The sequence below is a fragment of the Oxyura jamaicensis genome, chromosome 17 (assembly GCF_011077185.1).
Source record: "Oxyura jamaicensis isolate SHBP4307 breed ruddy duck chromosome 17, BPBGC_Ojam_1.0, whole genome shotgun sequence".
NCBI classification, from domain to species: Eukaryota; Metazoa; Chordata; class Aves; order Anseriformes; family Anatidae; genus Oxyura; species Oxyura jamaicensis.
In genome coordinates, this window is record NC_048909.1 from 10462408 (window position 1) to 10490290 (window position 27883).

At 53.0% G+C, this 27883-nt stretch overlaps 1 protein-coding gene across 5 annotated transcripts; it reads left to right on the forward strand.

Annotated features, from left to right (window-relative positions):
• Positions 1 to 1790: 1790 nt before the first annotated feature.
• Positions 1791 to 27800, forward strand: ADGRD2 (adhesion G protein-coupled receptor D2). Of its 5 annotated transcripts, none has more exons than XM_035341495.1 (26): positions 1791 to 2177; positions 3358 to 3435; positions 3522 to 3585; positions 3919 to 4149; positions 4894 to 5547; positions 6028 to 6126; positions 6609 to 6694; positions 7047 to 7325; positions 8454 to 8565; positions 9063 to 9197; positions 9334 to 9454; positions 10028 to 10133; positions 10402 to 10457; positions 11099 to 11225; positions 11338 to 11441; positions 11628 to 11730; positions 12209 to 12362; positions 13148 to 13281; positions 13936 to 14051; positions 15000 to 15120; positions 19594 to 19635; positions 19847 to 19900; positions 20265 to 20406; positions 20687 to 20745; positions 23424 to 23454; positions 26991 to 27800. In XM_035341495.1, exons 2-26 carry the CDS (start codon positions 3388 to 3390, stop codon positions 26996 to 26998), a joined length of 3186 nt encoding a protein of 1061 aa, XP_035197386.1. In that variant the 5' UTR covers positions 1791 to 2177; positions 3358 to 3387; the 3' UTR covers positions 26999 to 27800. The 5 variants fall into 5 exon arrangements, with proteins under 5 accessions (XP_035197386.1, XP_035197385.1, XP_035197384.1 ...); XM_035341494.1 differs by lacking the exon at positions 26991 to 27800 and adding an exon at positions 24145 to 24781; XM_035341493.1 differs by lacking the exon at positions 26991 to 27800 and adding an exon at positions 24511 to 24781.
• The last annotated feature ends 83 nt before the right edge of the window (positions 27801 to 27883 follow it).

Below are 27883 nucleotides of genomic sequence, written 5' to 3' on the forward strand. Positions count from 1 at the left end.
CCAGGAGAGCAGAAACAACCGCTTCACTTTTCTTTTTGAATAATAAATAGCAAAGCAGTTCAAGATGGTTTGTTAGGATGAAGAAAGAGTCTGTGTTTTCAGGTCCTTCCAAACCTCGCGACAAGTATCCCTTGCAGAAGCAAAGGGAAGCCTCCATATGCAGATCGATAAGGATAGCTTTGAACTGCAGAAGCAGCACTGCTATCAGTGTGAGGCACCAGCACCAACAGCAGGTTTTCAATTTTTCAGTTGTGTGAAACCATAAAATAACTGAAATACATGAGACTTGTTTTCACAGCCCTGGTACTGGGTGGGCGAGAGGTAAATCTGCATCTTCTTTCCCAGTGCCTCCTAAGTCAACACTTGGCAAGCTCTGTCTGTAGTGAATCCAATTCAAACAAAGTTTGGGTTGCATTAAACCCAGCGAGGAGGAGCTGGGTCAGAGAGAGGGTCAGTCTTGTGTATTAAAAAGTGGGGAAAAACAAATACCAGAGTAGAATTAACATGTAAAGCTGGGCTAGGGAGATGTTTGAAGGATAACTCTGCAAGGGGACAGGCATGCAACATGACCTAGTGATCTCTAACACACACACATCACTTTGTTCCATTTTTCAATACATCTTATTTAGACACGTGGCTTTCTACTCCACTGGGCAAATATTTGATTTATAAAGATTAACATGTTGATAGCCCATGTGCTGGAAAGCTCTTCCAAGGGCTGTGTGAAAGATGTGCCTTGAGGGTGGCAGATCAGGGTTTATGAGCTGATAAGGCTAACGCTTCCTAAAATGCACCTGAGCTGATTTTTTTAATTGACTGCATATAAACAGAATTGCAACCTATTTAAAAATAAGCTAACCCAGAGTGACAGCATCACCCAAACTGCACAACACAATTTGTCCTTTGCTCAACTGCTTATTAGAGAGATTTACAGGCATTAAAAGTACATTGGGATTTCACCATCTTACTGTCCCAAGGTCATACCTCTACTTGCTAAGGTCTTCCTGCACTGCCTGGACATCTCTCAGCTCTAAAAACTGTTATTTCTAATTTATTTTGAGATGTATGGAATGAAGGTTGACTCTAGGAACTGCAGTTGCCTTAAGGGGACAGATGACTGTCTTGAGTATTTGCTTTCTGTGAATTAGTGCAGATACAAAGCTGAATTAGCAGAACTGGTGGTGATGGCTGCCTTCATGGCAAAAAGCAAACAGATTGCAGCGCCAGTGTGCATGTGTGGCTGCAGGAAACCTGCTGGGGAGCTGAGACATCCAAAGGAAGCTTTCAGCAGGCCAGGTCTCAGACCCCTCTTTTCAGACTTGCCCAGCACTCCGGGGCTTTTCAGAGCAGGTAACTCAGGCAACATTCACTGAGCACTGGAAACTTTTCTTCACCCTCTCTGCATGTGCACAGAGGATGTTTTCTGTGTATGTCTGTAGAAAAGAGGGGTGATGCTGGAGGCTGTGGTCTGGATTCCATTTCTAATGCTACCAGGAAATTACATTTATTGCCATTACAAAAAGTTGGTTAACTCTGTCTGAGGTACAGGCAGAAAGAAAATAGTTTACCATCTGCTGGGTAACTCTCTTACTAAACCTAATGTAGCTGTAAGTTTGAGAGATACTTCGCACTTTTTCATCTGAAGATCCTTGGTCTACACTTGGGCTCTGTCCATACCCCTTGCTCCCCCATCACGCAGCGAGGTAGGACCCAGTTCTGGCAGAACTGCAGCGAGCTGCAGCGCCCGGGTGCGCCAGGGCCGCCCCCCAGCTGGCGGCGGTCACCAAGCAGCCCCGAGCAGCTGCCTCCAAGGTCCATTCTTCGGAGGGAGATTTATTGCAGCGAGCAGAGGCACCGGGATGCGGTAATTGCCTTCATTCCCGGACGAAGACCCCGGAGAACAAAAGCCAGTTGCCCGTGAATCCGTGGCGTGCTTCAAGCATTCGCCGGGAGGGAGGAGTGGGAGCCGAGCGCGGTCGCTGCAGCCCAAGCGACGAAGCGAAGGGGAGCTCGGCAGAGGGCGGCTCAGCCCCGGGGCGGGGAGCGCTGCCGGCCCCTGGAGGTGGCCCCGGCCTCCAGCCCCGCCGGCCGCCCCCGGCCCTGGGGCTGCCCGGCCCGCCCGGTGCCGGGGCGGGGGAGCCGCGGAGCGGAGCGGAGGAGACCGGCGGCGGAGCGGGGTGCGGAGCGCGGGGTGCGGGGTACGGGGTGCGGGATGTGCGATGTGGGATGCGGGATGTGCGATGTGGGATGCGTGGCGCGGTGGCCCCGCGGGAGCTCTGCCCCGCAGCCCGCCCGGCTGGCGGCTCGTCCCCCGGGACGGCTCTGCCGGAGCTGGCCGCCTCCCGCGCCACTCCCGTCTGCATTCCCAGGCTGCTGGCTGCTCCCGCTGCCCCCCTGCCCGGCCCCTGCCCCATTCCCTGCCCCTGGGGCTCAGCTCCGCCGAGAAGCGCCCGCCCGGCTGCCCCCGGTGCCTTCTGCCGGCCGCGGCTCCCTGCAGGCAGCGGCCGGGCGGGTGGGAGCCGAGCACTCCCCCACGGCCTGGAGCTGTGTTCACTCTTCTTAAAGTGTTCACTCTTCGCTGCTGAGCTTTGGAAGACTCATCCGAGAACGTATTTTGAGTCAGGGCTTCAGAACCCATGTCCTTAGCCCCTTAGCAGTCAGTGCTTTGGGATGCGCTTTTACTGTCTGCACAGCTCAGGAGTCCCACTGAGAGCACAGGGACTCCTCGCAGCCAGCAGTGTCACTGCTGAGAGACGGCTTTAGGACTTGTTTGCACTGGAGAGCACATTGCCAGTTTCCATGTCTCTCTACATATCCTTATCGACGTCTCCACCAGCTCGTACATGGCTGTACCCCCAGCTCTCCACTCCATTGCCCTGGCCTGGCACAGCTCTGCGGGCTGGCTGCGTGCTGCTGGGCGGTGTGCTCGGGCTCTGACCGGGCATGCTGGGCTTACTGGTCCGCAGGACCTCTGCTGGTGCTGTCCCCATGGACTTTAAGAGAAATGAGAAAAGCTACCCACGAGTTGGCACGGTTTCACGCTGAAATTTATGACGGCACTTTTATTTAGCTAATGCAGATAAAGAGGCTAACTTGCCTATTAATATCGCACATCCATATATGTTTTATGATTAGTTATTCTGTATCCTGGAAACAAATGTTAAATGAGACCTCCAGTTCTTTAAGAACTGAGGCTTGTTTTGATAGGGTGATAGCCAGGATAGGTGATTCAGAGAGCCCTTTTTTCATTTTTGATTTCAGACTTAGTGAGGAAAGCAGCCTTGCTCTGAGGGCTGGCTTTCTGCAGAATGTTTCTGTCTCTGCAGTGCATCTCTAGTAATATTTTGTTTATTCTAGCAAGGGGTGAAAGCTTACCAGTTGGTCAGCATGTTTAGGAGAGACTCGAGATCTGATTCTTGGTTCTTCAGCTTTCTGGTGAGTTTTACAGCAATTTTAGTAATTTGAATATTTCAGATAATATTAATAATTTGTATGAGCGTTAAAAACATCTTCTCCTACAGCTTGGTAGTCTGTCCAGGAGTTTCTTGGTCTTTGCAGCCCCTGCTGAGAATCAGACTTCTAAAGGTTAGTGTTCTTATCGGCACTTGTATATTTTTAGTCTGTATTGGTTTTAATCTATATTGTTTTTACAAGCAATATTTAGCACAGAGAAACAATGCATAAAAGGGTGTCCCACTGCAGAAGCAAAAGTAAAGAAACTTTTTCTGACCTCTTTTTTTGTGGCTGTTGTATCTGTACAATAACTTCTTGTGGGAGGACGCTGGGCGCTGGTGGGCAAGCCAGCCGGGGAGGGGGCAGCTGGAGAGCTGAAGTGGTGCTTTCTGGAAATTGCTGTGTGTCCTGCAGGCTGCGTGTTGCCCGAGGTACACGCTGTATGCTGCGTGTGTCTTTCTTTAGGCTTTGCTCCGGTCACGATAGAGACCTCAAGACACATGTACGAATATGTGGCCACTCCTTTGGACTGGTGGCATGCAGACAGATATTGTGACCAGCGCTTTGCCCAGCTGCTTTTCGAACCCCCAGACAGTGAGCAAGCTTCCTTCAGCCGACTGCTGCAGTCCCACCACATCAAAGGTTCCCTCTGGCTGAACGACAGGGATGGTGTCCTGCACAAGCCAAAACGGAGACGTGAGTATAAGTGGGTGTGGACTATTTGGAGACATGCTCACTGCTGGATCTTTTTCATCCTGGAAAAGTAATCTGACTGGAAAGGTTGCCAGTTGTTTTTTATTGTCACTGGGGTGATGCCTCCCGGCACAAGCGGGGACTGGCAGCCGGAACACCAGTGACCTGGTACACCAGCAGCCCAGCCACTGCCAAGATTTCGCAATGCACTGCAACCAAAGAGAGTTGCAAAGGGGCTCATCTGCTCCCTCCTTCTATGCCATCCCCCCATAAAACAGCTTTGGCTTTGTTCAGCCTTGCCATGTGTGGTCTTCAGATCTGCAGAGCAATGGTGGTCTTGCAGAGACAGGACCATGAGAATGGGGTTTCCCAGTAGCAAGGCTCTGCATGGCAGATGCCTCAAAGGTCTTATTTGACTGTTCTCCTGGTTGCTATAGCATGGGATGCTTGGGGACATGCAGTTCCTTCCGGATTCATTGTTTGCAGTGCTGTTTACTAGAAACCTACATTTCTGGAAATTATACTTGCTGTAATCATGCAACCTTGGCTTTCCTGCCTTCCTGATTCCCTCCAGGCACAGGGGAAGCTGAAGCCTTGCTGCATACACGCAGGATGTTCTCGTGTGCAGGGGCCGTGAGTCCTTAGCTCGGGTAGCAGTCCAATGAAAAGCACAGTTTTATTGCAGTGGAAGATGAGCAAGCTTTGGCCATGCTTATTCTTTATGCTGGCTGAAATTTCTCCTTCTAGGGGACCATGTGGTACCAGTCCTGGTGTTCAAAGACAAAACAGACACAAAGTACGTGAAGGTGCTTTCTGACTTCCCAGAACTGCCTGCTGTCACAGCCTGTGCCCACCTCCAGTGGGACACCAGGACCCAGGAGATCGCCACCATCTTCTCCTATGCCGTGCCAGCTTTTATTAATGAATTCCAGCTCCGTGGCTTTGTTGATGAGGAAGGCTTTGTTCGATTTGCTCTCATTGTCCACGGGCACCATTCCCCATACCTGCCTGTGTTCCGTGCTGATGGACAGTGGCATCACTTCTGTGTGACCTGGCAGCAGGAAAATGGGACCTGGGCCATCTACGCCGATGGTAAAAGGAGGGCGTCTGCCAGCGGTCTGTGTGCTGCGGGGCTGGCTGCCCCCCAGGCCATCTACGGCCAGGGCACTTTCATAATCGGTCAGGATCAAGATTCCCTGGGGGGCACCTTCAGGGCGAAAGAGTCCTTCAGTGGGAACATCACAGACTTGCACATCTGGCAGAAAGTCCTGAGCGCGGAGCAGATTGAGAAAGTTCGGTCGTGCTGGATGGTAGAACAAGAGCTTGTGTTTGGGTGGAGCTCAAATGCTCTGGAGGTGGAAAGCACCGTCCAGGAGGTGACCGCTCAGTTTCTTTGCCCAGGTAAGTCCCGCTCCCCTTGCTGCTGCAGCTCCCTTCCGAGGTGGGAGGCCAGCACGCAGGGACAGCCCAAGAAACAAGTCCCATCCTCAGCGAGGGAGCTGTGGGGCTAGTGAGACTTTCTCTTCTACCAGGAGAAATGCCTTACTGGTCAGTGATGCTGCTCCCTGGGTTTTGCACACCCAGAGCTTCCATGCCCTGCTGAGAGGCAGATGCTGCTTCTCAGCCAGGTCAGCTTGGCAATGCTGATAAAACACGAACACAGGACCTGGCATTGCCGCCTCCTCCAATGTTTTCCTGGATGTTGGAAGCAGTCAGAGCCCAGTGCAAGCTCTGCTCTGACCGAGCAGTGGGGCTGCTTACGGAGCAGTCCGCAGCTTTTGTCCTCAGCAGAGTTCGAGGGTTGCTTGCAGGAAACGAGACCTGCTTGGGCACGGCGTGTCCCTGGGGAATGGCGGGCCTTCTCTTTGTGTGTTTCCACAGGGCCTGTTGAGGAATGCCGAGTTTTTGAAGTTGGCAGCAATGGATTCCGCTACATGCCTTGTTTGCAGTCTTTGCCTTTTATCTGTCGCTACAGAAAGGGTACAGCATCTGTTATTTATTTATTCGTTGGTTCCACAGCGTTCACTCCTGGGGGTCCTAGCTGGGACCACGGTCAGTGATGGGGAGGCCTGGCTCTGAAGAGATGGCACGCAAAATGTGCTGTAGCAGTGACTGCTTCATTTCTGTGTGCTCTGGTGGGCTAGTTTGTTACTCTCTAGGGAAGCTGTGCTTGTACGCACCGCGTGGCTCCTGGATGCAATGCTGCAGGGGGCCTCCCAGTCCAGGCACCTCCAAACTCACTGGCAGCGGGACGTGGGGTGGAGGCAGAGAAGAAGAGTTAGACTGTCTCTCCAGATGGGATCTTGTACTAGAAATAAAACACAGCTGCAAAGTCTCCTTGTCCTGACTGTCCTATAAACTCACTCAGCATCCGAGGAGCATTCCCCAGGCTTTGAACAGGGCATATGTTAACCATGCTGCTAGACACCGCAGCCATAGCTATGCTTTTGGTTTATTCCCAGATGCATACTGGCAACTGAAAAAAGCTCAGCTGGAATCCAGCCATTCGCTTGTCAGCCGTGTGAACGCGCTTGCAGAGAGGACTGTGGTGAGTCCTGCAGGCCCAGCTGCAGCAGCTGGCTGCCCCGGGGCGCTGGCAGCAGCGGGAGCTGTCGGGGTGCTGGCTTCTGCTGGCGTTTGATGTCACTGTGCCAGAAATTATGCCTGTGGCCTCTTCTGGGATGCTGTTGGAGAGTGTGGCCTCAGGTTGTCACTGACACTGAGGCTGGACAAGAAGTTCACAATGTCCGTGCAGACCTTCCCCTGAAGGCAGGCTGCCCAGGGAGGTGTCTGCACAGCAGCGAGCAGGGCCTCGCTCAGGGTCCCCAGCACGCGGCGTAGCTGATGTGCAGGCAGAGATCATGGCCATACACTGACTTAAAATATATTTTCCATGGCAGATCCCCGAGAACATCTTCAGGAGTGATGTCCGAGACATGAACCTCTCCGTCGCTCTCGGTTCTCTTGATGTCCTGGCAGCTGTTCTGAGGGAAGGAGAGGCACCGGTGGAGCCCTCAGACCTGCTTGCGGTGCTTCTGTTACTAAAGCAAGTTTCCAATGTGGAAGTCCGGGAAGGAGAGGAGCTGAAGATACTGGAACAACTGAGCCGATATTATGTGGAAGTGACTGAGTTAATCCTGGAAGAGCACAATATTGAAACGTGGTTATCAGTCAGCCAGGTAACACGCCACCAGCAGCCCGGCCAGCCCTGTGCCACGTCGGTTCATCTTGCTGTGTGTGCAGTTCCTCGGCCTACAGCACAACCACGGGCTGAAGACCTCTCCTTGCGTGGTCCATGTAGCCTTTCTGGCCGTATTCTAGAGCTCGATTATTTGCAGTGAGCATGGGCACGGAGCCTTTTTGCCAGCTCAGAGAAGGGCTGGCTCCCATGGCCATCTCTGCTTTCTTCGAGCTTGTCCGCTTTGTGCACCCCGGGTCTGCAGGACTGCACACAGTCTGCAGATTCCTGTTGCTTAGTAGACTCCTTGCTCCCACATCCCCCTGTCTGGCAGGGCAATGCCCTTCATTTCCAGTTTGTTGCATTTTATGTAGGTGGGCTGCCAAGAAGTTGTCTGTCATCAGACCCCACGCTGTTCAAAACACCATCAGGCTTTATGTGAAGAATTTTCATTATCCCACCCCCATTAGGGTTTTCCCCGCTGCCTTCTTCCCTTTTCACATGGGTCTTTTATGTCTTTTGTATGACCCAAACTCTCCACCTGTCTCTGGGAAAAGTGTGACAGAGTCTGGCCTGGCCAGTGCTCCAGGAACTGAGCCAGGGTTCTCCAGAGATGAAAGGATGCTGAATAGTTCGGAGTTTACCTCGTCGCTTAGAGTCGCTAAGCTAAGTTATTGTGGTCTCTGTGGCCACAATTACTCACAGCTTCTTGATGATGGCCTAAAAACAGCCTTGGCTCAGATTAGCTGGTGCAGGCGGTGTATCTGCGGAAGGAGTAGGGATCTGTTTTGTTTCCAGGAGGTTCTCATGGCTGTGTTGTGTACAGGGGAGGCACCTGTGCTGCCCAGCACATGCAGGACCTGGAGTGATTGGGCCAGTCACCTGCTACATCTCCAGCAGGGAAACCTTTATTTGCTTGCTATTTTAATGGCTGTTTATAAAGACCTTTAACTTTCCCTTTTTGCCAGTCTCTCCACTGCTGCTGAAGGAACTGGGAACTGGGAACATTTTTCTTTGAAGAAGACAGAAAAAAGCAAAGCAAAAGCATATGAGAAAACTCATGTGGGCTGTGAGCAGTGTGAGCTGGCAGTACAGGTGCTGACTCCTCTTGTTCTCTGCCCGTTTCCAGGTTATCAGAGGGCCTATGGCTGTTGTTGAGCTCTGCGACAGAATGGTGTCACTCCTAGCCCCACTGCTGACCGCAGGGAGGACGAAGATCACAATTCAGCACAGGAATGTTGGTGAGTAGCACTGGTGAATGGCAGGGCAGAGGCGGGCATCTCGCAGGAGCCAGCTTAGCCATCCCGCCTGGTTTCCAGCTCACCTCTTGCTAACCCTTACGGCCTCCTCCCCCTTTCCTTTGTGCAGAAGTGTCACAGTGTGGGAGGCATCTCTCCAACCCCCCTTTTAGTTCAGAATTTCTCTCCTGGGTGTGCCTGAGCCAGTGATGGCTCAGGTTGGACATATCCCAGCTCCTTTCCGTTCAGCACATGGCATCACTGGCTGCCTAACAGGCATCCTTCTGTATCAGGATGGAGGGGAGGCACCTACTGTGTTCCCCTGCTCAGTCCACTTCTGCAGGCTTTTATCTCTAAGAACAGAACTTGAGCCATTGTGAGAAAACAAGTGGGTTAAAAGGACTGTAAAGAACCTTTGGGTACAAGAGACAAACTGAGCCCAGATGCAGATGAAAGGGATCTATCTGCTGCTTCAGTACCTGATCTTGCCCCTGCCACAGGGATGGAGGTCAGGAAGCTGGAGCTGAGCAGGCCAGAGCTGAGCAGTGAGGCATACCTGATCCACAGCCCCGAAAAAGACAGGCCTGACCTCATTGAAGTTCCTGAGGAAGAGATGCAAAGGCTGAAAGCCAAAGGTAGGCTGCAAAGCCTGTCCCTGGTTGTCCCTACGGCACTTCCACAGCACCTTTAATGGGAGGAAGGGTCCTCACCATGCCCGCTGGCAGCCCGGAGGAGTGCTTGCACCCGTCCCACAGGGCTCTCTCTGCCCAGGTCTCAGCAGGATCACGGTGAAGAACATGTGGTTTGGCTACGGCTCCCTCCAGCGCTGCCTGACCGGCCACGATGGCCCCACGGCCTCCCAGGATGTGGCTGCCTCCGACAGAGGACAGAAGTGAGTGAAGCAGCACCCCCGTGCCCCAGGCTGGGGGTTCTTTCCAGAGCCTGTGCTGAGCCTCTCAGTGCCTCCACTCTGGGGTCACCTCCACCCTGCTCCATCCCACCCCATTCCCCCTTGCCCCCCACTCTCCGGGGCGGCCGGACAGCAGCGGGGGGCTCAGCAGTCGGTGCTCTGTGCAAGCAGAGACCTGGGCACAGCGGGCAGCGCTGTGCTGGGCTCTGCCCGTGTCCCGGGGGCTCCCAATGCCGGGGAGCGAGTCGGGGGCTGTGGGGAGATGCAGCGGGCCCCGGCCGGGCAGAACTGGCGGCTGCAGGAGCCGGGCAGCAAGGAGCCGGGCAGCAGGAGCCGGGCAGCAGGAGCCGTGCAGCAGAGCCCCGCTGCTCCCCGCGCCCGCTAGGTGGGGGTGGCCGCCCGCACACCGCTGCTCGCCCAGTGCTCGGGGGTCCCCAATGTCCCTGCCTCCGGAGCAGTGTCCCCGGAGGTCCCCGGCTGCCTGGTGCCCGGTGCGGTCCTGCCCCCCAGCCGGATGGCGGGTCCCCGAGCAGCACAGCACGCTTTGCCTCGCAGGTACCTGCGCACCGCGGTGGGCACCGCCGTCATTTCGTCCACTCTGCTCAGCGACGACCAGGAGATAAGCACGTCTGTGCGCTACCGCCTGCAGCACCACATCGAGGTACACGGGCAAGGGGGCTGGGGAGCCCCGGGGAGACCCCTCCCAGGCCAGCGAGCCCCCCAGGCCTGCCAACACTTTGCCCAAGGCCTCCGGAGCTCTTGGGCTAACGCGTGTCCCATGCCCAGCTCTCACCCTGACTCCTGTTTCCCCGGGGAGGCGTTGTCTGGGGCTGGCAGCCTGTGCTCTGCTACGTTGCAGCCCAGGGAGCGATGTCGGTGTGATGTACATGCAGGGCTGTGTAACCTGCTCTTGTCCATCTCTCCTGCAGGATCTGCCCGATAAGCTGCCGGGGCCCATCTGTGCCTTCTGGAACTTCAGCCTCAGGTGCCTTGTTTCTCTCCAGGTCCCCAGATCTACAAGCTTTTATTTCCACTGTAAACCGAACACAACAGTACAGATATAATGGTAAAAGTAGGGACCTGTAATTCTTTGCATGCTTTGCATGCTGACATCCTTCATCTGATGGAACAGATCTCTCCCGGGAGGAGTGACTTTGGAAAAGTCACTCAAAAGCAAGTGACTTTTAATGAAGTATGTACAACTAAAATGGAAAGTTCGTTAATTGTGATTGTTGCCTGCAATAAAGAAGGGCTGGGCCAAGATACATAGCACAACAAACACTCAGGGCTCCCATGCCTCATAAATATTGCTTGGCATTGAGACGTGTTTTTGCTGAATGTCACCACAGTGAGAGCACCGAGACTGTGATATATTATGGATTTGTAATTAAGTCATTCAACTGCAAAAGACCTCTTTGGAGTCACAGTCTTGTAATAGGCATGGCTGCGTTTGGGGAAGGTGACCCAGACCAAACCAAAGTCCACATGAAGACCTGTCTCTGACATCCCCTTCTTCCTCGTTTCAAATCTGCTTCTTCTGGGACAATGAACTTCCCTTAGCACCTTGTCTTTGCATCTTGTGGATGGCAATTTCCACGCGTTTCTTTGTCTCTTGCTGCATGTTAGCCCAGATGCTGGCGGGATGTGGTCGACAGCTGGCTGCTCTGTGGTGACTTCTCTCCCGGATTCCACTGCCTGTTTCTGCAACCACACCACCAACTTTGCAGTGCTGCTGCAAGTGTACGAGATGCAGGTAAGGGAGCAGCCTTTCTCTGCTGCTCTGTGGGGTGGGTGCAAGAACTGCAAGCAGCATGTGGCTAATTTGTGGGGGCTTTGTGTCTTTTGTTGCTTCATGACTGGAGCAGAGGACCACCAAGGAGGAGATCACACTACAGACCTTGACTTTTATTGGATGTGGAGTTTCCTTCTGTGCCCTGATTGTTACCTTTATTTTATTCTTGGCAGTTGGGTAAGAAAATTCCAGACACTTGTTGCCTTCTCTGTTTTTTTTGTTTGTCATTTTGCTTCAGAACAAGGATACAAACAAGGTACGGTTATGTAGGTGGGTGGGAAGAAGCTGCCCAGTAAGCACTAGTCAGGACTTGTGCACCCTTTAATGTGACTGCAGCTGAGGGCTTCGTGTCTCCTTCCTCAGTGTCCCCAAGAGTGAGCGAACAACTGTGCACAAGAACCTGATCTTTGCCTTAGCTGCAGCAGAAGCTCTGCTCATGTTCAGTGAACTGGCCAAGACCAACCAGGTACGCTCACTGAAACCACCCCGTTTACCCAGCAGGACCACTTCTGCTAGGTGTTATTGCAAGAGCAAGCAGAACAGCAGTTTAATTCCTTCTGATAACATTTTGTTAATTACCTGTAACTTGTAAACGTAAGCAGTTACAGAACAGCAACACACAGTTCTGTCGCTTTCTGTGTCCACTTCTGTATCCTGGGGCTGGATCAAGCAGCTCTGAGATGAGAGACCTGCAGGGAAAATCCAAGAAGTGTAGAAAAAAAATGCTATCAGTTCCCTCTCCCGTGGCTTCAGATGGTCCCACAGAAGTGGCCTGGCCATTTCATGTGTTACAATTTTAAGGACTCTTCGTGGTGCTTGTGGATGTCTAAATACATTCCTGCCCACCCTGCAGCACAGTTTGCAGGTTCCTGTCTTCTTCCTGACCACGCTGAGAAGTTTCCAGAGGTCTGCCCCTCCTGTAACAGCACGTGATTTCTCTGCAGGTGGTGTGTTTCATGGTCACTGCCTTCCTTCATCTCTTCTTCATGGCAGCCTTTTCGTGGATGCTGGTGGAGGGGCTTCTCCTGTGGAGCAAGGTGGTAGCAGTCAACATGAGTGAAGACAGGAGAATGAAGTTCTACTATTTGACAGGCTGGGGTATCTACAGTTTCCTCTGCATCGGGAACTCAAAAAAAAAAAAAAAAGTGTCAATTTTTTCTCTAGCAAAAGTTTCAGTAGGAGAGATTACTCCCAGTAGTGATGCTGAGTCAGACAAATGTTTGGTTTGGTTCAGTATGAGAGCCGGGTGCCACTGCTCTGTAGAGGCTTTTTTACCCTTAGGTGTCAAAATGCCAGTCTTAGAGTGTAAGTTAAAAAAACTTTTTTTTCTAAAACCAAGGGTTCAATTCAAAGAACTGGAGGAGGAAATTTATGGTAAGTTCTTGTTCTTGGAGAGAAATAATACTGTGATAGTAATTAACATATGAACAGCCTTTATTCTGTGAGTCCTTTGGGGATGTAGAACTCATTGGAATAAGCAGAGTTTTGTATCAGAGGAGCCTCTTTAGGTCAGGCCTCTTTTGCTCCTTGCAAAACACATACCTAGTTGGATAGTGGACTACTGGTATTTTGCATTGTTTTATGTCTTTGATTGTCAAAAAAGCATTGTGAGGAGTCAATTGCTTTGATCAGGGCTCAGGACTTGGAATGCTTTATACCTAAGAGAATGAAGTTGACAGCACATAAATCTGGTCCTGTAGAGCTGGGGCAGGTTTTGGCTGCAGTAAATTGATGTTGCACAGGGGCTTTAAGAGCTAAGCTGCCTCATGCTGCAGCGTGTCTGGCCACGGGGGGTTTGAAGCAATTGCCTAGAGCACAGCCGATCCGCCTGGGTCATTCTTGCTTTTCCTGGGTTCTGATTTCCTTTTGTGTGTGTGTTGCAGGCCTTCCAGCCGTTATCGTGGCTGTGACCCTTGCGACTTCCTTTAACAAGTACGTGGCAGACAGCCGCTGCTGGCTGAACGTTCAGACCAACGTCATCTGGGCCTTTGTCGGGCCGGTCCTCTTCATCCTGGCCGTAAGTGCCGAAACCTTCCTGCACGGTGTGATTCCCGCGTGCCTGGTTTTGGGAAAGCATCGCAGGGTCAGCGGTGGCAGCACTCCTGTAGCTGAGGTGCTTGCTCGCTGGACCGTTGTCCTCGCTGCTTTTACGGGGGAATTTTTGTTACACTTCATACATGCTGACACAACACAATTACATCTTTTTAACCAAAGCAGCTTTTTGATAGAAAAAAAAAAAAAAAAAAAAAAAGCGTTTTAAGAAAATTATGCTGCCCTGTTCTTGTATTGTCTGTTGGGCTAGGAATGTAGGTAAATGTGTAGGTTGACTGTGACATGGCCTTAATTAAAGGCCTCTTTGTGATATGGGAACAGCTCCTCCCGGGAGCAGGATCGGTATCACTCCAGAACAGCACGGTAGCAGAAAAAGGTGCAATGCTTAAGGGGACTAGAGCTGACACTCAACAATACATCCTGTGGGAGAGGCTTTGAGATAAGTTTTATAGATCTGATACTTGTGCAGATAGCTCTATGCAGTATTTTACTTGAAGCTTTGTCAGGAGTGATACGTTCTCCCTATGTTCTACAACTAGTTATTGACTTCCCAGCAGGAAAGCCTCACCACACTGAAGCTCACAGAAGCTCATGGGGTCCTCTGGCTCTTTTCTGACAGGTGAATACTTTAGTGCTTTTCCGGGTGGTGATGGTGACCGTGTCCAGCGCTCGCAGGAGATCAAAGATGCTGACGCCCAACAGCAGCCTGGAGAACCAGATCGGAACACAGATTTGGTGAGCAGGGCAACCAAAGAAGGATGCCAGATGAACCAAGTGCAGGGCAGTCAGGCTGTTTACCATAGTAAGAAGCATTTTCCATATGTTTGGGACTTGGTGGATCGAAAGGAGCCCTGGTAGGGGTTACATACATGGGGAAGGAGAAGCAGCATGGACTTCTGTAATCAGTTACTGTAGGGAGACCTCTAAAAAACTGCTGCTTGAGTCACTACTTTATCATCCTCTGTGATTTTTTATTGTTGTTAGCTGGCGCCGGATACCCCTGCTAGACACGCATTGTTCCCCTCTATCATAAATAAATTTTCCCAAATTTACAGAAGCAGCAAGATAGGGCAATGCAGGAGGGCAGGGTGACATCCATATGCTAATCAAACAATTGCAGAAGCCCTGCTTGTAGCAGCGACTCGGGGGAAATAGCTGTCTTCTCATGGCTAATGACGTCAAAGAGCTCCCCTCTTGCTGACTCCCAGTGATAAAAAAAGAGCAGGGCTAGCACACGGGGGGCCGGGAGGTGAAGCGTTTGGTTTTTCTCCTCTAATTTTGTTTGCAAAGGAGTTTGTTTCATAGCTGCCCTGTCGGGTGCTGCTTGCACAGCACACTGTCTGGTAGGCACGTGCTGGGGGCACAGAGCCATTCCTCACAAGGAGACAAGGAAAGCTGTCTTCTAGCCTGCAAAGTGCAGAGCAGAGCACTCCAGACCCCTCAGTGCTCTGCAGCCTCGTGCAGATCCCCGGGCAGATGGCAGCGAGCCCCTGGCAGCGGTTACAGGGCCAGGGAGGACACTTGGCAGGCCAGGGCACTTTGCCAGGAGGTGCTGGGCTCAAGCACACGGGGCACGGCTGAGACCCTCATGGCATCTGGGAGAGGGGTGCCGGTGGGGTGCCAGCGTGAAGCATTTTGGCTTGGAAATGTTCCTGGGTAACTCTGAGCTCTTCTTTGCAACAGGGCCACAGCCAAGCCTGTCTTGGTGCTGCTGCCCGTGCTGGGGCTGACGTGGGTGTGTGGGGTCCTTGTCCACCTCAGCATCATCTGGGCCTATGTCTTCATCGTGCTCAACTCCCTCCAGGTGAGTCCTGTGCCATCGGGAGCCTCGCCTCGCAGCCAAGTAGGTACCTGCAGCTCCTTGTGCTTCAGCATAACCCATCTCTCCTGCTAGTTAGGAGTAGTTGGCAGTCTTGTGTATTCCGGTGCGACTCCTGAATGCTGGCGTACAGAAGAGTCACTGTTACTAACACATTCATATCGATAGGGAGCTCTGCAGGGCAGAAAGTAGCCCTGGTTTGTAAAGCAGTACTAAATATTTGCTTCCAACTTTACTGGTTTCTTCAAAGAGCTTAAAACTTTAAGCAGCCTGTATGTGGTTAAGAGAGCAAAGCAAATGGTAATAGTTACAGCAGCCAGGAGCACTCAGCTCTGAGGTAGAGCTGTTCCCATGGCCTCAGGATAGCTGAAACTCGGGGACACATGGTGACAAAATGTCGTAAGCACTTGCTGAAGTCCCAGAACTTGTGCTTGCCACCTGCAATTCAAAGCATCAGCCACCTGGTTGGTGAAAGCTTTCCGAACCTCGAGAGAAAGCAGCTGTAGATGGAGCTAGAGAAGCACTAAACAGCACTGCTCCTGGCATCTGCAGGAGAGACAAACGTCCCCAGGCAGCACGCAGGCTTCTCTGCGGACAGGTAGAGAGGAGAACATGCATGGACACAGTCCAGCTCCCAGTGCTAAGCCAGCACCGATACAAAAACCATCTGGGTGTACCCACGCAGTCCGTCCTGGGCCTTTCTACCAGATATTCACAAACACATTTTTCAAAGTCCCTTGCCAGGTGCTTGAGGACAAATCTTACTCCAGGGGATTCAATTCAAGAGAGCAATCAGGCACTATCCTCGAAGCCACTGGGATTCAGAGTTCTCCACCCCCATCTCCCTTGTTCCTTTGGCTGCAACAGAAAATGGCCAGCGCAGAGGCTTTTGTCTATGGAGCAGGAGAGTTCCAGTGCTTCCCTCTGGCATACTTGGCAGGCTTCAGTGTAACATTGGCCCAGATCTCCAAGGGTGAAAGGCAGGCTATCAACCACAAGATGTGGTTGCTCCAAGGCACATTCAGCCTGTGGCTGGCACTGGTCCAGTGGCTGGGTGCTGCTCATGCACATCTGTCAGCTCTTGGATGGGGAAATCCTAAGGCCAAAGGGCTGCCTCTGGACATCTCTGCTATTGAGGATACCAGCAGGGTGGCAGGAAGCCTGTACTGACTGTACTTAAATACAGCCTCAGTTCTCCTTGCCTCCTCAAGCCATGCTTGAATTATCAAGCAGCAGAGAACGCCAAGCTCAGTGCTGTGAAGAGATGCTAAGATGAACAGGGTTGAGGACAGCACCAGCATCTTTTTGTTCACAGCAAAACCATTTCTCAGCACAGCTGAACTCCATCAGCATCAGCAGAGAGAGGCAGATCAGAGTACAGCTCCCAGCACCATCCTGTCAGTCTTTCTGATGCTGAAAGGTCTCTGCCTTGCTTCAGCTTTCACGCTGTAAAAATGTGAGGACATGTATCACAGCAGCGGCGTGCTGCTGAGGGTCTCAGGCTGGTTAGCTCTCAGGGCAGCTGCTTTCCAGGAGCTCTCAGGGCTGCTCTTCCCTCTGCAACCTCGCAATGGCAAGAGGAACCCCATGACAAGTTCCCTGGTTCAGTGACTGCTAACGCCTCATGATGCTACCCTGACAGCTTCCCTTCCCAGACTGCATCTTCCATGGTTCATTCAGCCTTTGACTCATCACTGATGACAGCAGAGAGACTGCATGATGCAGGTGGTTGTAACATGGATTTGAGGCATATGTTTTGTTTGTTTGTTTGTTTGTTGTTTTTTTTTGTTTTGTTTTTGTTTTGTTTTGTTTTGTTTTTTGGAAGGGCAAGAAATATTTTCTGAAATGAATAAATGTGTCCTCTGGATGAGATGTCTCCTGAGACCCCCTCTCAAAAACCATAGCAATGTCCACCTTGGGTGAGAGAGGAGCAGGGCTGCTGGCTGGATCCGGATTTGTTTTCTTCCCTTGCTTTCGTAGTTACTGCTTTTGTTTTCCTTCTTTCTCCTAACACTCAGAAGGAGCCCTGTCTCTTGTGTGGGCAAACAGTCGAGGGTTTGCCCATGAATGTGCTGTGCTTGTTTGCCTTCTGCTCCTTCATTGCTAAGTTCAGGTCAATTTAAATACTACCCTAGAAAAGAAAGTGTGATGCTGGTGGGCAGCTGTGGAGTTGAGAGAAAGCAGGGATAAAAGCATCACATTTCAGCTCCTTTGCTGGCTGTCCTATTGAGGACAGCTTCTATAGATCACCTTGGGATTTCCTTTAAGGCCAGTGTGCTTCTTTATGTGCTGGTGTTGTGTAGGAAAGTTTTGCTGCTGTAGTTGTTTGTTTGTTTGACTGCTTTCTGTTTATCTGCTGAAACTGAAGCCTGTTTTCAAGGTTACTCTGTGCGTCGACACCAAACATGACAACTCCTTCTCCAGCCAGGCAGCACAGGAATTCAGCCCAGTGAGAAGCAGCGCTGCGTGGTGCTGGGGAGGCTGCAGTGCTGCTGCCAAAGCCCCACCAAATGAGTCCCTCACTCCATCACCGTGAGGGGTGACTGGAGGGGACCGGAGCCACCCCAGGGCTCCTTCTTGCTCAGCTCCGCTGATACTGCAAGGGCTTCAGTACCTCTGCCAGTACAGGTGAAACCACCCATTGGTCTTGTCCAGATGAACTTTGCCAGGCATTGGGCTTTGAAATTCCCATGAGACAGCTGCAAGAAAAAAAAAAAAAAAAAAAAAAAAAAGTTGTTTTTCTGTACGACACTGACTAATTACCCTCGGTTCGGTACCTATGGGCACCCACGGAGCACAAGCAGCAGCGTCTGGGACAGGTCTAGGGGGCTGCACAGGACTGTGCTGAGTAGCTATTTCCTAACGATGGCCGCTTGCCAACAAATGTGGGTTTGTCCCCCCCCTTCCCAGGCTGCGTGATGCCCCGAGCCCTCACCGGGCTCCTCCAGCGGGAGCGCAGCTGGCTCGGTGTCTCCAAGCCCCCCCCTGAGTGGAGCTGGTTCCATTCGTGATGGAGGTCCCCGAGGAGGACGGCGGCTCTGCTTTGCCCCGGGAGCTGGCGGTGTGGGCAGGAGCAGGGCAGGAGCCTTCCTCCAGCACCGCTCCGCGCCATGGCTCTGCTTCCGCCCGCTGCAGCTGGGCCTCCTCTCCTTCCTTGCTCTCCTCCCAGCCGACCTCACCGCTCCCTCCCCCACCCCGCTTTCATACAGAATGATTATTTCAAGGAAGACCTGCCTTGGCAGCCCGACCAGAAATCTGGTCTGGAGGAGTGACCAGCATTGCTGTCTGAAGGACAGGTCATGGCACGGCGCCAGGGTATTGCTACCATTACGCCTGCCAAGAGCTCGCAGATGAAGAGCAAGGCTCATTGAAGACAAGACGGATTACTTTTCTTGCTGCAGCTGATTTATCTAGCTGCGATAACAAACACCCCGCAGATATAACATAAATCTGGTGGGCCAGATAGGGCTGCCTTAAGGCCAGAATTGTTGGTCTGGAGCTGTAATTAGCCCCTGGCGGTGGCCTCCAGGTGGTGCTCGCTGCGGGCTGTGCCCAGCGCGCTGCCCATCGCGCGCCCTGCGTGAGCCCAGAGCGGTCAGCGGGCTCTGACCGAGCTTCGGGCTGTGGCAGAGCATTTGCTTGCGTGCTGGTCCCCGGTATTTGCGTGCAGGAGCACTGATTTGGTGAGAAGGGAGAGGGTGGCCACGGCTGTGCTGCCTGAGCTGCGAGGTCCTGGTCTGGAAAGGGGAAAGCTTTGTTCGGGCTGGGCAAAGCCTTGGGATCTGTACCCCTTAAACATGCATTGGAGTTTCCTGCTAATGTGTGATTCCTGCTGTGTGATTCCTGCTAACACGCCGCGGGCTGTCACTGTGTGGGACAGCAGATCTGCCCATGGCATCATGCTGTGTTTTGTGGGAGGGTGGCTCAAGCCCAGCTCCCTGGGCTCAGCGGGAAGGGAGGGCTGCTTCCTGGATTTGGGTTCCTCTTGCAACAAATTCCTGGTGGATTCTGTCTCTGAGATCTGAAGGAGGTGTTTCTGGGGGCATTTTGCATGCACGAGTGAACAGGAGTGTGGGAGAGCTTGGGGGTGAGGGGAGCAGCAGGGCCAAGCAGGAGATGCCCGCTCCCCCTCCGTCACACAAGGGAGGCGTGGAGCAGCCTCTGCCGAGTGCCCAAACTGTGCTGCTCCCGAGCTGAAACGGGGGGAGAGGAAAAGGAAGAGTGTCTGGGGGGCGACCTTCTCTCCTTTGGATTCTCTGTGAAGAGCCTGGTCTCGGGTCTGATTTTAAGGAACATCCCTCCAGCCCAGCTGTCCCCTGGCTGTGCCATGCCCAGCGTTTGTGCCTCTTCTCCTTAGGTCGCCACCTATTCTGATACTCATCAAGTTCATTTCCTCCTACGGAAAGTAGCAGGCAAACAGCTGTACATCTCTAACTTCCTGTGCTCTCTCCTTTTCAGGGCCTGTATATATTCCTGGTCTATGCAATCTATAACAGCGAGGTAAGAGAGATCCCTGGCTGGTGCTGTGTCACTGCAGAGCAAGTGTTTAGTAGGGGTTAAGGGGTAGTTGGGACTGTAGTAGATGAAACAGACAGTGCAGCCCAGACTGTGCTTCTGGGACAGCTATTGCTTTTTCTTCATGACTTGCTGGAGGATCTCTTTCTCTGCAAGAGTTGCTGTGGCCCTCTCTAATGTCCTTGCCTTGTTCCAGGTGAGGAATGCCATCCAGAGGATGAAGGACAAGAAGAAAGCACTCTCATTCACAGTAAGTTGCAAGGAAGCCTTCTGCCCCCATTTGTTCATCACTTAGCCTCTAGAAGAGGGCCCTAGGTATACATTTGGACTTCTTTGAGGAGATGATGTTGGAAAGAAGTCTTATTTTTCCTCCTTACTTGTCCAGTGTAGGAAGAATGGCAGAGACTGAATCCCTTCTTTGCAGTCCAGCTGGACAATGCAGACCCAAAGATTGTCTGCCCTGGTTAGAAAGCAGCCTTCAGTCCCAGGGTGGGATGGGAGTCCAAGCGCCAGGGGCAGCAGTGCAGATAAAACCAATCTTCAAAGTTGGACCTGGATCCAGCAAAGACAGGTTGCAGATTTCACTGTCCTGTGTCCCTTCCCTGTTGCCACAGAACTGCTCTCATCCCATCAACTACTTATCAAGTCCAAGAAACACGACCTCCTGGGAGACCGGGAAACTGAGTCCTGCAGCTGAGAGTGCCTTGTCGAGCCCTGTGCAGAAAGATCCACCAGTGAAGAATATCACCAACAAAGGTAAAGAGGATTGTCACTGCTGTTGGACCAGGCTGTGGGATGAGAGTAAAATGTTCCCAAGGCGTGAAAGTGGCAGTAGGAAATAGTTTTTTTAGCTTCTGGGAAGAAAGGCTTCAACCTGTTTGGGTACAAGGATTTACTTGCAATTATGCAGATAACCTGGATGGTCCCTTTGCTTCAGTGGAAGATATTTAGGGGGCACAAAGCACTGTGTTCTTGGTAAAGCTTGAGTAATATCTGCTTTCTGGTCTCCAAACTCACTGTGCTTCTTTCCCCCTAGGCAACTTTGGAGCCAAAATTCCCATGGGGATTTCATCAATTATGTCACCAGAGAGACCGGTATGTAACGTCTTCTGATATTCTTCCACCTTCACCCATACGCAGAGCGTAACAGTTATGCAGGAATGGTATATAGCGGCTCTAGCGAAGGGCTGGGCCTCGGAACACCTGGTGGTGTTACCAGCTCTGGCACAAATTCAGTGGTTTATGTTGAGCAAGTCTCAGAAGCTGTCTGACTCATCCATCCTGTTTGCAGACCGAGGATAAGGATGATTCCCTCTGTCCCGGGGTGTTACAACACTTGCCAAGTGTTTGTAGTGGACCAGAGACAGTGTGTTATCACAGCATAGATGCCCTGTTCCTGAGGACCAATGATACACACGTGGTCTGTCTGGACCGAAACAAAATAAGGTCTTGATACGAACCTTGAACACATTTATTAAAATATGCACTGGTTTTTAGTAGCATATTCATTTAAGTCATTTAAATAACTTAAGATATGTGTCTTCATGCCCATAATTGCCACTTCTAGTAATCAGGCCAGATGCAACAGAGTGTTTGCCGCCTCTGCAGGAGCTTAGGATGCTGCTCAGGGGGAGGAGAGCGCGGCTGGCTGGCAGGGAGACTCTCCTGGCTGGGGACTGCCTTGGCTCTGCAGTGCCAGCAGGGGCTTGGCTCGGGAGGCTGTTGCCTGACCTCTTGGGCTGGCCTGGGGCAGGGCAGGCAGCTGAGGGCAATAGGGGAGAGCAGGAGAGTGCCAGCAGGGGGGCAGATGGGGAGGAAGCCCCCGGAGCAGCCACTTTCCAAGCAGAGAGCTCACCTCTGGCTGCAGGAACCAGCGCTGCCGCAGCTTTGTTCCTGGCCGCACCCAGGGCTTGCAGCTCCTCTCCAGGAGGGGGGCGCATCTGGAGGCTGATTTACGGCAGGGGGTATCGATGAACAGAAGGAGCTCGTGAATTTGAGTACGTGAAGCACCGAGCAGCAGTCGGTACAGTTCATGGCAAGAGACTCCCCCCAGGGCCAGCAAGTTTAAAAAGGGCAGGGGGGACTTGTTGTCTGTGCAGCAGCTGAGCTGCATCCATCCAGGGAGGGCAGCCCTGTATTGTTCTGCAGCCATTTCACTCCCCCAGCAGAAGTGAGCCTGACGTAGAGCTCAGCAAGGCATGGCCTAAAGTGGAGAACAATTTAAATTTGACTACTCTGATACCACTTCCATCTCCCACTATTGAAATGATCATCAGTCCTTGTGCACTTGACATACAAGTGCTGTAATTTCCTCAGAATAAAATCCAACACTACTTTCATATAAGTCTCTCACTGAAGGATCTCTCTCTCCCTCTCTAATATTTATCCTTTGAAAACCCGTGTCACATAGACAGCTCTTATTTATCCAATAGATAATACTTCTATAGCTGGCATATCGTTTTGAAGCCACTCAATAAAATCCATATTTTCATCTCCCTTGATTTATATTGCGGTTAATGCCATTCCTCCCTTGTGCTAAACACCAACCAGGATCCGCAGGTGATGCTTTTCTCAGCCAGCCAGGTGCTCGCTGTGTAAACTGGGACCAGGGCTAAGCTCCCTGGCACAAAATGCGAGACGTGGGTTAAAGAGATTAGCCCAGAGGCCTGGGTTTTCTAATGCAGGGAGCATTAGGAGGCAGATTTCCTAAATGCCAAGGCCATGGCATTTCCTAGCAGGCAAAGATAGAAGCCGCTTTCCTCTGTGTGAGGGTCACTTAGGACTTTACTGTATCTTTGCTGCTTAAGCAATTCATTTTTAAAGGACTTATTTCCTTGCTAACTCGCTAACTTTCCTTGCTGCCTTCAGCAGCCTTCAAACGGCTGGGCTGCTGCCCGTGTGTGTGGGGGATGAGGATGGGCACAGCGCCGCTCCCCATGTGAATCTGCACCCCAGCAGCACCGTGCCTGCAGGACCCCCCCCCCACCGAGGTGGCCCCGGGGTGCTGAGCAGCCCCGTGGTGCTGGGGAGCCCCTGCCCAGAGCCAGGCTCCTCGGTGGCGAGGTGGTGGGTGCCTCCGTGCCCAGGTGGTGCCACCCTCCGCAGGGTGGGCGCTGCGTTCCGCGCTCATTAGTTATATAAGTCAGCGCTGTTTTTCCTGCTCCCTGACTAAATGAGTCATGTAACTCGCTGGAGGAGCTGTGAATTAAGGATGTCACTGGCAGCTGCACAATGGCTTGGATGAAGAGAAGATGCTACTTAAAAACGTTTGAAAACACTTAAAATGACAAAACGCTGAGCGAGTGAAGATACAAACACAGACAAGATGTTCTTTGTGTTTCAGCTTTTTTAAATGTTGTTGGGTGATATTTATTGCTGTTGGGCTGGGAGCAGGAATTTCACACCTCGGAGAGCATTAACCATCACTTAGGCACACGGAGCAGGTTTACGTGTGGTCTCTCCACCAGAGCACGGGCAGAAAGTTCACTCTGCTGCACTCCTGGATTGTGCTGCAGTCTGTAGCAGGCGCACAGGCTGAGAGGAGCAGGGGGTTGTAGCAGCAATAAGCAAAGCACCCGGGACCTCTGTAGGGCCAGGACGCGGGCTCTGTGTCCCTGCCTCTGCAGGAGCTCGGCTGGAGGCTGAGGGCAGTGAGGACGCTGCCACTCGGTGCCCACGGGGAGCCTGCCTGGCCCTGGGGGGTGGCGGAGGGCTCCAGCCACCAAGCACGCAGACCCATGCCTTCTGCTAACAAATGTTCTCCCCTCTTTCAGGCCGTAGAGCTGACAGCATTCAAATCCTCAGGTAACATTTGCCTACATCATTACCTTTAATTGTTGTTACTGCTGATACTGCTTTCTCTGGCTGCATCGTGGAGCGTGGATCGGAGGGTGGAGGGCAGCTTATTTTTACTAGGACTTCAGAGAGTGTTTTATTTCCAAACTGCCCTGGTGGCTGCAGCCCTGGCGAGGCCGTTGGGGGATCCACGTCCCCCTGAACAGGGCGGCAGCAGGCGCTGAAGGTGCAGGAAGGCCTTGCTTCGCTGCCTCCCTGCAGCACCCAGCTCAGTAACCTGAGCACCCAGCCGTGCTCAGCCGCCGGTGCCTGTCTCACAGCTCCCACCTGCCTTTCCCCAGGGTCTCGGCAGCTTTCCTGCTGCCTCCACGTGTCCGCAGCTTGCTGCACACCAGCCCCTTGGGCCGCTCGGGCAGCGGAGCTGCAGGCGGCTCTGGAAGGCAGCGGAGATGTGGTGGGTACAGCAGGCAGCTCCGGCAGGGAGCAGCACGCCAGGCTGCCTGGCGAGATCCAGGCTGCTGTCAGGAGCCCCAACTCTCTGCTGCCGCGGGGTATTGCAAAACAGCAGCTGCCTCAGAAGGCACTGGCGGGTGTTAGAAGTGACTTTCTCCCAGAGAAGGGAATCCAGGGAAGGTGGGGTGTTCAGACAGGGATGGATTTATGAGCTTAAAAGCAGCCATTTAGCTTCTTCTGTTTCAGGTTGTAGAAAGGCCAATGTCACCATGGAGGTGGGTAGAATTGAAAAGAGAAATCCCTCCTAAGCCCCAGACCTCTGCTCGACAGCAGCAGCGCCCTGCTCCCTCCCTGCCTGGCTTTGGCCAGCTCCCCAGCTCCCCTGTGATGGGTGTAGCATATTTCGGTTGTTTGTGGTGGTGTTTTTTTTAATCCATCACCAATGAGTACTCCAAGCACTCTCGGTGCAGTCGCTGGATGGGGTCACTCAAGCAGATAGTGCAGTGAAGAAGCAGCGGGGATGGACTGATATTATTTTTCCTGCATTGTTACATTTTCTTTTGTCAAGGGATGCAGTGCATTAGCAGGTTTCTGATTTTGCTCCACATTAAGTGTCTAAGCAGGGCATGCTTAGACTATTTTCGAGAAGATGCCACCCAGAAGCATTACAGCTTTCCTCCCCACAGTGGACACATGAGCGAGGCAGAAACAGTGGCACCCGGGAATAAATGTGCTGCAGCATTTCAGGCGTAGGAGCGGGGTCACGCTCAGCGAGACGGACCCTGAGCACAGGCATTTGTGCTCTGTCCCCCACGCTCTCACCCTCACCTGCTCCTGCGTATATTAATGCGGCCGCATTGTAATTAAACTCCAGATGTGTAAAGAGGTGGGTTGTTTAGTTTGTCTTTGTATTCTCAGGTAAGCCCTCAGGAGCGCTGCATGCACTGAAGGAAGGGTGGGAGCCCCCCCATCCTTCAAGGTGGCCGTGCCTTCTCCAGCGAGTTTAGGAGAACCCAATGGTTTGGGGGCACGCAGGGGGGTGCCTGGGTCCCCACCGCTGGACCAGCAGGGCTGGGCTTGGTGCCTGCCCTCTCTCTGGGTCAGCAGCCACACAAAAGCCATGGAAGCAGTAGGCTGGGGCAGCACGTGCGTGCCCACCCTCTCTGCTAGCCTGAGAGCAGCTCCGCTCGCACCTGGGGGTGATGGGTGCAGCCTGAGGGTGACTGAGAAGATCTCCTTGAGCCAGAAGAGCACTCCTCTGCACACTTGTGTGCACGCAAGCCACCATTCAGCACAGCGCTGGCGGGCGGCTGTGCTGCACTGCACGGGGCACAGGGCTCTAAGACGAGTGCTTCCAGCCGTTAAAGAAAGTAAAATAAAAGGCAGCAGTGCCCGGCTCTGGTCATGCCTGGGAGATCCCGGGGCAGGTCAGCGTTGCACAGGGTCTTCACAGCTTGTTCAACAGAGCAAAAGGCGGCATTTCTCTTAGGAATAACAGCCATCAAGGGAAGCAAGCCATAAACCTGTGTTTGATGGTGGTTGAGAGACAAATAATTTCAATGCAGACACTGCTTCTGCTCTTCTGGTTTGTTTTCTGCCCAGATAGTTTAATGAAAAGAGATGCATTTTGCCCAAATTTTAACACTTCCAACCAGCTCTAATGAAAATTACCAGAGGACCAGCAGTAGACCTGCAGGTGATGTGAAGATGCAGGAGAGAAGCCACCCGCCCCGCTGCCCGCATGGGGAGAGCTCGTGGGCTGGAGGAGCACGGGTGGGAAACTCGGGGCATACAGGATTCACTCAGAATCTCTCAGGGAACCTGCACGAGGTCTGGGATGGGGTCCAACTCCTTTAACCTGCCCCACTCCAGTGCTGTAACTGGTGCTGCCCCTCTGCTGCTCCAATGCAGAAGGCAACCATCAGGTCCTTGGTGGAGATGGGAGCAGGCTCCCAGCCACACTTTGCAGGCGGATCAAACCCCCGTAAATACCAGGCCAGTTTTAGAAGCACAAAAATGAGTACTTCAGCAGCATCGCAGTGGCAAGGAGGCAGGCAAGGGCTGTGCTCTGCCCCCTGCATCCCTCCCCCGCCTCCCCCAGTATTCGGGCTCCCCCCAAGGACTCAATTCTCTTGGAGAGGCCGCACGTTTTTCACAGTAATGAGCTCCAGCCCAGCTGTACAAAGATGCGCGTTGCACAGAGCACTCTGCCCAGATTCATTACACCCATTATGTAAGAAGGGGATGGCCGGGGGGGGTTCACATATTTGTACAAACAATAAGTACCGTCTTCCTTGTCTTGGTGAACAAGAGCTCCAAGAGGCCTCCACATCCTCCATCTCTTCAAGTGATGGCTTCTTTGTTTCCCCACGATAATTTCATTATTCTGTTTGAATACATTTATATGTTGCTAAGCCACACATAGCAACATGGATCTTGTCTCCATGGCCCAGCCTTTCTCTGATCAATACTGAGTATTTCTGCAACTCTCGCAATACCGTGCTCAGTAGGGTTTCTTTCTAAATAATAGGGAAATTATTAATTTCTGGGATTCAAAGATGGTCAGGCACATGGGCACTCAGGGAAACGCCGACCCCACGGGGCTGCCCTGCGGTGGGATCCGCCATCCCTCCCCGCTGGGCAGAGGGCACCTCATGCCCTGACGGAAGGAAACGCAGCCTGTGCAGAACCAGTGCTCTCTTCCATGGTAGCATAGGTATTTTTCACCAACTCACCTTGAAACCTCACTCTTCAGTGCTCTCAGACCTGGCGGTGCCTTGGGCAGTGTGTGCGGTGTGCTCGTTCCTGAGCAGGGTCAAGGAGGGGGGGGCTCCTCACAGCTGCCCTTGCCGACTGCAGCAGCTCCCTGTCCCAGGGCCATGTCCCCGAGACCCCTCCAGAGCCAGGAGAGCTGGGGGATGGCAGAGCAGCGCTGGTGGGGCCCGGGCTGCCTCTCCTGGACCGGGCAGCCACCCAAGGCCAAAGGGTGGGCTTTGTCCCCACATTACAACCATGGGTACCCCCCGACCCTGGGAGGGAGCCTGGCCCCACTGCTGCCCGGCACAGCTGAGCCCATCTCTCTTTTGCTTTAGGTTTCTGAGAGGCGGTTTCTGGGTGCCACAATGCTGTGGTGGCCTTCGAGCAGCCTGGAGGATGGCGGGGCAGAGGAGCTGGCTTCATGCAGAGGGCCTCGCGTCCAGGCAGAGCTGTTAACCCTGTGCTTCTTCCTAGCAGCATGTGCGGACAAAGCCAAGGCAGGACTGGGGTAGCTGGGGGTCTCATGGGGCCGCTGGGCTTCGTCTGGTGCCGAAGACACCCTGCACCTCTCCGGGGCCGTGCAGAGCACCCCGCAATGTGGCTGCTGCCCAGCCCGCGTGGCTCGCCCTTGGGTCCCCGCAGCAGCACGGCCAAGCCCAGCCGGTGGAGCCAGGAGCCCCAGGGCGCTGCTGCCTGTGTCGGTTGTGCCACCACCAGGGCTGGTTTTGCTCTGACAAGGCGGTGGTGGGAAGCTGTACTGGGGGCTGTGCCCGTGCAGGCGAGGACGCTGCTTTCCCCTGCCCTGCTCCTGCCCGGGCTGCGCTCTGCAGGGGCAGGGCTGGGGACGGGCTGCATGGGAAGCACACGCACCAAGGAAGACAGCGGCTGGCTTCAACGCTTTTCTAAACCAGCTGACTTTAATAGCATCTTCTGCTGTGTTTAGGACAATAAAATCTCTCCCTGCTCCTCCCTGGGCTTCCCGTCTGGCTGGCGTCGCTCTCTGCTCCAGCTGGCGTTATGTTCTCCCTCCCTCTCTGTTCTCTGCATCGGACTGTTTTTCCTGTTACTCTCCTAGTGTTTAGAGGACATAAATTGTGTTGTTTTTTGCTGATTACGATGACAGTAAATGCTGATTTTTAAAGGCAGACTTCTCTCCTTGTGCTTTATCCATGGGAATGGTCTCACGGCCAGGCACAGCAGCACGTGGTGGCTTTACGAGGCTGGGTGC

Bases quoted from the DNA above. Each gene is read 5' to 3' on its own strand.
- ADGRD2 (XM_035341492.1), top strand. From the start codon at position 3,388: ATGTTTAGGAGAGACTCGAGATCTGATTCTTGGTTCTTCAGCTTTCTG. The intron at 10,134-10,401 runs GTACACGGGCAA...TCTCTCCTGCAG, and splicing joins GCCTGCAGCACCACATCGAG to GATCTGCCCGATAAGCTGCC. The intron at 14,052-14,999 runs GTGAGCAGGGCA...TCTTTGCAACAG, and splicing joins CAGATCGGAACACAGATTTG to GGCCACAGCCAAGCCTGTCT.